The 11,122-nt window shown below is 39.0% G+C and overlaps 1 protein-coding gene across 1 annotated transcript in view; it reads right to left on the reverse strand.

The window, feature by feature from the left end:
* Positions 1-3,542: 3,542 nt before the first annotated feature.
* The window catches only part of LOC109374619 (BDNF/NT-3 growth factors receptor), a gene marked incomplete at its 3' end in the record, with an annotated part of 72,024 nt that continues 64,444 nt past the window's right edge, over positions 3,543-11,122 (reverse strand). Inside the window, exons 11-13 of the mRNA XM_019629362.1 lie at positions 8,852-8,887; positions 6,020-6,120; positions 3,543-3,642 (exon numbers count right to left, since the gene is read on the reverse strand). Coding sequence (XP_019484907.1) covers positions 3,543-3,642; positions 6,020-6,120; positions 8,852-8,887 — 237 coding nt within the window. The remainder of the gene's footprint in view (positions 3,643-6,019; positions 6,121-8,851; positions 8,888-11,122) is intronic.

Below are 11,122 nucleotides of genomic sequence, written 5' to 3' on the forward strand. Positions count from 1 at the left end.
CCTCTTTAGCTTTGGCCCTGTTATGTTTATGACTATTTTTAAATAACCAAATTTTTGGTTGCTGTTGAAAGACATTGAGAAGATCATTTATAAGAGGAGAAACTTAAACTGTGGGCCTTGAATCTGGACTAAGAAAACCTGGCTCCACATCCTCAGGCCATGTGGTTGTTCGGCCAGTTACTAACTGGAATGATCTACAGCTCAAACAACAGGGATGAATGCACATTGGTGGTTTATGTGCAAGGATGGGAGGCTGCAGAGGAAACATGCAGACTGTCAGCACCGAACAAGAGGAAGACTTCCTAGTCCACTTCCTCCTACGGGATCTCTTAGAGTCACTTAGATATTTACTCTAAAAGAACAAAGTATATTTTCCTAGGAAAAAAAATACCTTATGTGGACTTCCACCACAACATGCAAGAAGCACAAAGCTGATGCCCACAACTCTTACCAGTGTGATGAGTGACACGCCCCCTCCATCTTCCTGGCTCCCTTATATTGATTTCAGCTCTGTATACCATCAGTACTGTCAGCTTATAGTCACATAGACCCATCTCTAAAGAACACACCACAGCTCACTGGTTGCATTCTAAAATCTAGGTTTAACTCCCTAGTTTGGAATTTAGAGATCACCTTCCCGTGGAAGCAATGCCGTCAGTCAAGTTGGGGTTCTCAGGTCAGTCCATAAATATGGAGTGTCCTGCCTTTAGCCACAGTGTGATTTGAAGAGGTTTCCAGTTTCTTTTACCCTGGGCCTTTCAAATCAACAGTATTAAATTGTAGTTTATAATACTGAGGCTGCTACCACACACTGAAACAGTCAACGTTTAATTAAGACTGAAGTGTGCAACACTGGGGATGGGCAAAAAGTTGTAAATGCCTATGGGTGGGCTGGCAGCCATCTGTTTCCAGGACAGGAAATACGAATGGGGGTGGACTCTCCCCAAAGGTGCTTACGAGGGCAAGAATTACATTTGGAATACCTCATTTGCACATCAGGCATTGGCCTCTCACCTGGAACAAAGCCACTGGTTCTGGCCAAGGCTATGAACATTTCATACCTTGTTACTCAGAAATCACAACTGACATATTTCCTAGTTATTGCAGGAAGTATAATGGTGTTTTTACACATTCTTCCCTTTTTCAGACATATGTTTTTTCAGCAGTAATCCCAGCCCAATAGCAATTAAAGTACACTAACTTACATTAATTTTTAAATGCTACTTTTTATGCAGTTTCATTTGACTCCTTGCATGAGCCTCATCTTCTAGATGCCCCAAAATGATCAACTAAACATCTTACTAGTAAAACAATAACCTCAGCGCAGGCCTGTTTTATTCAAACCATGGCATAGATAGACATGTAGCTAAAAATAGAAAAATAAGCTATTCTAAACAAGAATATGTGTCTCTGAAACAAATTTTTGAAAACTGTTTAATTTATGTTTAAAAATAAGGGAATGAAACATACTGCCTGAAGGAAGACATTTACTGGCTCCCTGACAAGGTTAAGCAAAATCTTTCTTACAATTCATTAAGGATATAACCTTAGGCTGCATGTGGAGAATGTAGGTGCCTTAGCAGTAATCACCCCAAATTATCCAAATAAAATACTGTTTCAGCCTTACTTCAAGAGTCTGTATATGACATATAATCTTCTCTGAAACAAAATGGCTGCCTTTAATTCTCCTCCATCACTGAGCTACAGAGACTATGCTTTCACAGATCATTCGGTCAGTCGTTTTCCTAACAAAAAGCTGGGCTGGGGAGGGGCTCCTGATATTGCCCCTAGGGTTCCCAAAGATTTTGCTGAGCTCCCAGAAGGACCTGGATATATCTATCCTCTCCCAGAAGGACCCATGAGATGAAAGATCTCAAACTAAACTCTCAAGTCAGGAAAGTGATAGTGCTAGGATCTGGCTTCCTCCAGTAAAATCTATGCTTGGGAACATTCACTCCAACTACCTCTAAGGAAAGGAAGCACCTGATCAAAATGAGGAAAGCAAAGTGCCGTGGTAGGTACCTGACATACAGAGATCAGAAGCATGGCCTGGACCTCCTTGCCAGCTGAACATCGAGAGCCAGAAAGGTCTGCGAAGCAATGCGTGCGTTTGGTTTGCAATGCTTCTCCCATGTCTTGTCACCTTCAGAAAGAGACCTGGGATCCCGTTTATCCCAGTGGAACAGTGATTCCCCAAGACTGCTCGGGCAATAGCAGCACCAGCATCCCTTGAACACCGTTAGAAATGCCCATTTTCAGACCCACCACAGGCCTATTAAATCATAAACTCTCAGGGTGGCCCAGAAATCTCTTTTGATAAGCCCTCCAGGAGTTTCTGATGCAAAGTCCAGTTTGCGAACCACCACCGTAGGATTAATTAAAATCACTGTAATATAGCTCCTCTCCCGAGACTTAGTTATAAGCAGAGAATGAGAGATCTTTCCTCCTCCAAAAGAAATGTCAATGATCAGCAAGCCAAGGGGGAGTCAGGAGGAGACTTGGGGGGCTTTCAGCCCCACTGTACCACTATGCATCCCCATTCACTTTGGGTTTCCAAACCTTGGTCACGGGTACCAACTAATGTCAGAAATGGATCTGATCCACCCCAGAGCCTAAGTGCATGCTAGGCAACTTTCTGCTACTTAAACATCCCCTTCCAACTAAACAAGCAACATTAATAGTAGTTGTAATAAAACATACAGATCAAGAAAACTCACCAGACTTCCTCTCCAACACAATTAAGACACCACTAAACCTTCACAGCTTTCCCAAGCTAGTGGCTATTTATAAGAGACCACACAAAATTCAACAACAACATGTTAGTCAATATATAGGTAAACTTCAGAGCAAATGCTCTTAACAACTGAAACTCTTGGCTCCTTATAGATCAAGAATATTTAAACAAGTTTTCCCCCTAAAAACTAATTCTCAATTTTCAATCCTCTAAAAGAGACCAATGACCTATTCTTGGACATCGTAGTCCCTCATTTTTAATCAAGCCCTCAGAATTTTTCCACTTAAAAAAAAAGTCACTCATTCAACAGAGCTCCAATATACCACCAATGGCTGTTATTTTGCTTCCCAGCGCTGTTTGAATTTCAAAAGATGAGGATCTGAAAAAGTAGTCGCAATACCAAAAGCATACCACAAAAGATCTAAACGTCAGATGAACAGCAGAAAAGATCTTTCTGCACAAAATACACGTGTGCATAACTAGCCTACTGCTGAGCCTCACCTGCCTATCTGAAGCAAAAGGAAAACTCAGGCTTTATATGCCTATATCACTATTCATCCCTCAGGCACTCAAGAAACCAGTTCTGTGTCTTCTGGAACAACTCTTCTTGTTGGAAAGTGAGTAGTGCTGAGTAATCAACATTAGTTTCTCTGTCTTAGTTTGTGGTATCATATCCTTGTTGCTATTTTTCAGCTTTAAAACCTAGTCATCGTAAATCTAGCTACTTCCTTCTTTAGTGATAATTAGCATTAGTCATAAGTCAAAAATGATTCCACATAAGAAGCAAAATAAACACAACCCTTCTTACCTTTCATGCCAAACTTGGAGTGTCTTGCCAACTTCAGCAGAAACAGCATTACCAGCAGGAAAAACCCGACTACAGATGCAATTACCACCACAGCATAGACCTAGAAGAAGGAAGGAAAAGCAGTTGTGGCCTTGCTAATTAGTTCCCTATATCTAGATGTGAGGATGATGAGGATGAGGATGATGATGATGATGATGATGATGATGATGACAACGACAACGATGACAATGATGATGATGATAACAGTTAATATTTATAGAATGCTTACTACTTGCTCTTCTAAGAACTTTATATACATCAATTCACTTAATCCTCAACAATCCTATGATGAAGTATGTAGGTCTTATTATTATCCCAATTTTACATAACTTAAAAGTTATAAAAATGGGTATTTAATTGATATTATATACAGACAGAGATATATGTAATAGATACATGCTTAGATATATGTACTATATCCATGTAGAAATATATATTAGCTATATGTATATTTCTATCTATCTCTTCCCATCTACCTATCTATCTACCTACCTATCTATCTACCTACCTACCTACCTACCTACCTACCTACCTACCTACCTACCTGGAGAAGAAAAGAGAGAAAAACATGAATGACAAAATACTGATAATATTTGAAGTTGGTGAAAGATACAATGGGATTCATTTTACTATTCTCTCTACTGTTGTGCATGTTTGAAAAACATCCAGAATAAAAATATAGTTTTAAGAAAAGAAAATCGGCTGCCTGCTGGCCACCCTAGCTAAAGCCATGTGATGACCTTCCGGAAAAGTATGCTTTAGAGAGGGAACAGCAAATGTTAAGGCTGTGAGGAAAGAGTAAGTATGGAGTCTGCATTAAAAAAAAATAGGTGGGAAGCAGTGAGGAGATATGGGACATGAAGTCAGAGAGACAGAGACAGACAGGATATGTAGGGCCTTTTTAGCCACCATGAAGAGTTAGGCTTTTATAATAAAAGTTTTTTTGCAATGTATTGGGAAGACTCTCAGAACGATAATAAAAGAGTGATCTGATTTGTGCTTTAAAGAGTCACTTGTGCTGCTATGTGGAGAAAGGCCAGAAAATAAGAGTGGGAGAGGGGGACACAGGAGAAGGCTGTGGCAGTCATCCAGAAATGAACAATTATGACCACCTCTCTCAGTAAAAGGCCAGAAAGTAAATAATCCCAGCTTTGCAGGCCATACAATCTTTGCTGCAACCACTCCACCTGCCATTGTAGCACAAAAGTAGCCATGGACCATATGTAAATGGACATGAGTACATTCTGATAAAACTTTACTTATAGACGCTGACATTAAAATTTCATAAAATTTTCATGTGTCACAAATCAATCTTTTGATATATTTTTTCAAACCACTTAAAAATGTAAAAAACAAAACAAAACAAAACAAAAAACTACTCTTAGCCTGCAGACTTCACATAAACAGGTTATGAGCTAGACTTGGCCCACGGGCAGTTTGCCAATTCCTGGGTTAGCCTTCGACTGTGGCAGTGGAGGTGGAAAGATATGGATAGGTTTGGAATTTATAAAGAGGCAGAGCTCACAGGACATGCAACTGGGCATGTGCAACAAGTGAAGAAAGGAAAAAATGGAGAAAGCCTGCTGGGTTTTTACCTGAGCTGCTGACAGCCTACCCTGCTGCAGAACCCTGGAGCCATGTGACCCTGGGGCTCTCACAGGCCCCTTTCAAAGTCTCCTCACTGCGCAGTAAATCTAACCACCTGGCACTGTGTTTCAAAACCTGGCACAACCAACTTCTCCAACCTTGCCTCCAACTGCCACCCTTCACATACTTTAACTTCCAGTGAAGACCGTTTGCAAGCTCTTGTTCACACACCCAAAATGCCTTCCCTTCTGTCCCAGGCATCCTGCACAGACCATGGAAAATGCCACCTGTACCACAAAGACTCCTCTGGTTCTCCCAGCAGGAACAGAACACCTGCCCCTCTATTACTCTGCCTCTATTTGTGGTTTAGGTGCTAGTATTCACATCTCAGGCCTCTGACTGAACTATAAGCTCCAAAAAAAATGGACCTGAGTTTCATTCATACTTTTTATATTCTTCTGCATTATACCTTTACATTTGGTGGGCAATGAAATTTTTATTAGAATATTTAAGGAAACAAGTATGAAGATGTGTAATACAGGAATAATTATACATGCACCTGAACGAGAAAGCTGGCTTCTTGCTCTTCTAGCAAATAACCTTTAAAGGGACAGGTATTTAAAACAGGAACCACTAGCAATAAGTCAGAGTCTATATAGCTACCTTTATCAACTCTCTTAAACCTTTCTTTTAATTCCTCCAAACTTCAATGACCAATTTGCATCCTGAACACCTGAACAACAGAAATGTCTTGTTGAAAGATTTGTGCTGAAGCAGCTCCATTTCCTCCAACAGGTAAGCATCGAAAATGCTCAGAACCAACCTAGGAAACAACTCTTTATCCCACTCACCGAGAGATGTTCCCGCCCAGTTTTATCAGCAACATCTGTGGAAGGGATTTCGTTACTCCTGTTCGTGGTGTCATCAATGTCACTTGCTGTAGTCCCATAATCTAAAGTGGGAGACAGGAGAAAGAGAAGGAACCATGAAGTTGTCATGAGGCTGCCAACAAACTCGAGGCCACAGGACAACCCAGAACAAAGCCAGACAAATCACAAGATTCCAAACCACTGACAGCCTGCCTGGGGAGGAACAGGACCCAGCTGTTGGGTTGAATCCATTGTAGCATTGGGACTGCACAATGCTAAAATTGTACTCAGCCCAGATCTTTCCATCATTGTTTTGTTGGTCAAATTCTAAATCAGGTTTACGGTTTTTCTTTGCACTTAAGAATATATCCCTTTTTAAATGAAGTATTTAATATAAATACGAAAGAGAACCCATCATCTAAGAGTCACAGGTTTATAGACCTGGAAGGGTCTTCAGAGATCAAGTCTAACCACCAGTTTTACAAAAGAAGAACGTCAGCAGAGGAGAGCTGATTGACTAGTCTAAGGTCAACTGTAGCAAGAAGGTGGCAGAGCCTAAGAATGAACCAGACTGGAAATTAGCAACACTGATCCCAGGGCAGATGCATCTTATTTGGATAAGAGGCAGCCCTTCAAGATGGAATGTGGAATCAGCAATTGATAGGGAACTTGGGTCCACATATAAATTTTTTTGGAGAGTTCTGAATCACCAATATTTCAGTTGCAGCATTAACATGCAGGGAATTGTGCCAATACAATATTTAGAATTGTGAGGATATGTTCCTCATATCACCATGTCTCAGATGTAACTGCCATCTTCTGAATCAATTTTAGTCTATATGGGTCAGGATGAAAATGAATGACTGAATTTTTGTGGGAAAAGTTTCTATTAGTAATTACATATAAAAGTCATAGAAAACATGTCAAGCTTATTGCAGACAATGTTGTATATAAAATGTTTTGTATTTTTATTCTAAATAGATATGGCACCTTCAATTTGCATCCTGAACAAACAACCTCATTAAGTCAGCCCCAGCTAAACTTCCCTCAGTAGAATTATCATGCTAGCCCTGGGGTAACCAATTTAAATTATATTTTTATTAGCAGAGTGTTCCTTTGAATATGAATGAAAAGTAACAGGAAAAGCGTCCATTTTCTATCTGTTTGCTGTTTTATTAACTCCAGAACTACATTCTCACAATTTCCATTTTGAATATATTAAAACAATTTCAATCAAACACTAAGACATACCATTTACTTGCTTATTTTTCCCTTTTCATATCATATCTAGCCACTCATGCAAAATTAAATCATTAAGGTATCTATAGTTTAATATCATAACACTTTGACCCAAAGACCCAAAGTGGAATCTGAGGTCAAAGGAAAGATGACCTTAAGTCTTGAAGTTACTTGCAAAGGAGTCCAAAACATAATTTTAAAATGCAAAATCACAATTCAAACATATTTCTCTGTAATACAATTTAAGATACTCTTCCTTTAAACCATATCAAGAGAAATAAAAACAAAAATATATAAATCACAATCACAAAATCATCCAAACCACAGCTTGAAGGAAATATAGCTTAACATATATAAAGCAGGTAAAGACAATATAATTTCCCAGTTAAAATTAGCTCAAGTTAAATACACACATATAATAAACACATAAACACAGAATCATGTTATAGACAAATCAATTGTCAATGTGTATATAAATATATAAAATTAAAAAATAGAAATCCGTATAAAATAAATGTATAAATACAACATTTGTAATCCATCTGACTTTTAATGAATCTTAGATTTTAAGCCAAGTCTTGAAATTTAGCCTGCCACTTCCCCAGACAGAGGCCTCCTGGTCATGAAAGTGGTTTGCAAATCTGTTCAAGATTTTCACACCTACCAAAACAAACCTGGCATTCAATTAAAATAGCAAAGTATAGATGAGCTATTCATTTAAAAGTTAACATAGTGGCTTTTGGGTTTTCCCCTTCTACATTCCTAAGAGAACCCCATGTTATTCAAGGGGTTCGAGTACATCCTCCAAGGAAGCTGATCTAACCTCCAGGGGACATTCTAGTTAGTCAGGTGTTAATCCATCCACTAATCATGGAGGCAAGAATGGGTCATGACCCTACTGGGTCTTGGATCAGATACCAGGAGGGCTATGTGGAGGGTGCTAGGAAAGTTCTCTTTCTTCTGGAACCCTTTCAGAAGGTTCTCCCTTTCCCCCATCAATATGAACAGCAATAGCCCCCTCTGATGGCCTCATCTAATATCCATAAGAGAAGCTAGCCTTCAGAGAAGCCAGCACAATGGGCAAGGCAAGGTAGGGATGAAAAAAGCTTTGGGCCCCTGATGCCATGGACGGATGAGCTGATGGTTTAACCCACTCTAAAACATGCCCTTTGAGGTTCCTGTCTGTGAGCCAAAGTTCCTTATTATATAAGAAACATAATTTTCAATTTGGTTTACTTTGATAACTAGAAACTGATACACCTCCCTTTTCTTGGTAGCCATGGCTTTTAAACAGGTAATTAGTTCCCAATTATGGAAACAAATTGTCTATTAGAGCAGAATGGATTTACTACTTCCAAGAACCGAGCATGAGAGAGAAAATGCTATTTACAGGCACTATAAATATCAAGGGAAAATGGCCATCAATATTGAATGATTTTTGAAATATTATTTTGGCCTATGTAATGCTTGAAGTGTATATTTAACTGAGCTTACAAGTGTTCTTTTAGTTGATTTATTTCATGTAAGACAAACATTTTGAAAAAAAATACAAAATAAAGACAACATGATAGCTACCTTCATAAATGACCTCAGGATAATTTGGGTCTGCACCTAAAAAGCAAAACAAAGCAAAGATTTGTTAAGTATGCATTCAGGTTTTTAAAAAATACTAACTTATACCCACTAAAATGAGCTACATGTGTATTAAAGTTTTTAATAACTGAGTAGATTGTTTTATAGGACAGGTAAATAAAACCTGAAATTCTCAGTTTGCTTCATGTTAGTTCTGTTCCCCTCCCTAGTCTCACAACCTCCACCCCTCTAAAAAATAAAATAATAAAAGAAATAAACAAATCACTTTAGCTGGAAAAACTTCAGCAATCAATGAACGATGACCATTTCTTTTTGTTTGTTTGTTTGGTATTTTTTTACTGTTCCTATTATACAGTTGGCCTTTTTAATTGCAATGTTGGTATTTGTAGCCCAGAGACAGATCATTTCTGTATGACTTTTATTATTCTCTGATGATCTGGGAGTTTCTTTCAAACGATGTTTTGGCAGGTCCATTTGCATTCATGACCACATTATTAACCAGTCTGTATAACAATATCTAAAGCACAATTTTGTTCTCTACTTGGTCTTCAGGGAGGTTGCCAAGGCTGAATAAGCCTTTTTTTTTTCTTTTTTGCCCTAACACAACACAGAAAAGTAAGTGTACGTTCTCTATTGACATTGTTTATGTATAAGAGATTATAAATTAATATGTCTGACAAATGCAAAAAGTATACCCACTTAATTTTTTTGGATGACTGTATTCACCAAGATGATCAGAATATTCTGTTGTAAAATATTCCCATGAGAATTTGCAACAACATTTTAAAATATTTTTACAAGTCACCATCAACAAGAACTGGCGACAAAAATATTTCCTACTTAGTCTCCATTTAGAACTAACTGGGTGTCTACAGGAAAACCTACTTGAAAATAAAATTAAACTTTGATATAACATTTAAGTGATGACAAAATGAATTTCCATGCCTACTTCCTGTGCTTTTAGTCTTCACTTACCATGTGAAAAAATAAAACTTGTACACCATAAAGGTTACTCATTTCTCATTTCACTTCCGAACCTTTAGCAGAAAAATATTATTTAAAATAAAGTGAAGCCTGAGCCAATTTTCTGCTCATGTATTCCTTAGTGAATAATTAAGGTTAGTCTAAATGAACAAACAAATAAAAGTAGCCCTAATCTTCAAATTAGAATTTTAACACAGCTCAACTAGAAGTACATCTATATTAGCAGGAGAAAAATTAAGTAGATGGTTGTGCCCTTCAATTCAGGGATGCTGCCTACTACTGTGCAGTCCATGCTTTGTACAACTCTAGGGGGGACCGTCCAGACTGTAGTCTATGTAAAAGGCACTGCTTGAAATTGTGCAGTGCACAACCTGTGCAGCCACATGTAATGGCCCAGTGTCAATTCACATAGTCATCAATGCTAGTAAATTTCATTTATATTTTGAGTTTTATTATCCCAAACTCCATTTCAGAGTAGCTTTGAGTTGCCATATGTCAACACGTGTTGTCAGAATTATCTGTAGCTGATGTGACATTCCAGAGAAGGACCTTGAAGTCCGCTCTGCAGTGTGAGAAGTAATACAGTGAATAAAGTAGCAGGAAATCCCAGTGGCGGTTCTGGTGACAGCATTTGCAGAGCACCCACCTATCTGCTGAAGTCTTATCCCTTGGCAAAGTACCTGGACCAGATGGGGTCCCCTCACTGCCGAAAAAAAGGTTCTATAACCCCAAGTGAGCAAGTCATTCTTTGAACTGCTCAGTAATCCATTACTTTAAAAGACCTCACTCTGGTCCCCTTCTCATTGTGCCCTCAATACACAGTCTAAATCTGCAAGGCCACCTGCCCACTAGAGTCCACTCTTCACTTCTAGACCTCACTCCAAGTCCCCAGGACCCAGAATTACTTCCCCACAGGCCCCACACACACTTCCTAGGACTGGCTAGCCTTCCCTCTCCATCTGTGGGCCACGGGTGGCCATACCACCAGTACGAACACGCTTTGACCCAAGACCCAAGGGAGGGGTGAGGACTGATCCAGGACAGACAGGCTGGGGTGTCCACATGCACACTCATTATCTCTCATATACCTCTTGCTGTATATTCGGAGAGCAGGGGCGATGGACAAGGACCAGCTCTACCAAACCGTTATGTTCCTGCCTGGAACTCCAAGAGTCTGAGAAGTCAGGCTCTTCCAGGTCATTATATACATATTGAGTGGAGGGTAGCACCTATTTTATTTAACAAGGCATTAACTTGATTTATATTTTT

Source organism: Hipposideros armiger, unplaced genomic scaffold, assembly GCF_001890085.2.
Source record: "Hipposideros armiger isolate ML-2016 unplaced genomic scaffold, ASM189008v1 scaffold_846, whole genome shotgun sequence".
NCBI lineage: Eukaryota > Metazoa > Chordata > Mammalia > Chiroptera > Hipposideridae > Hipposideros > Hipposideros armiger.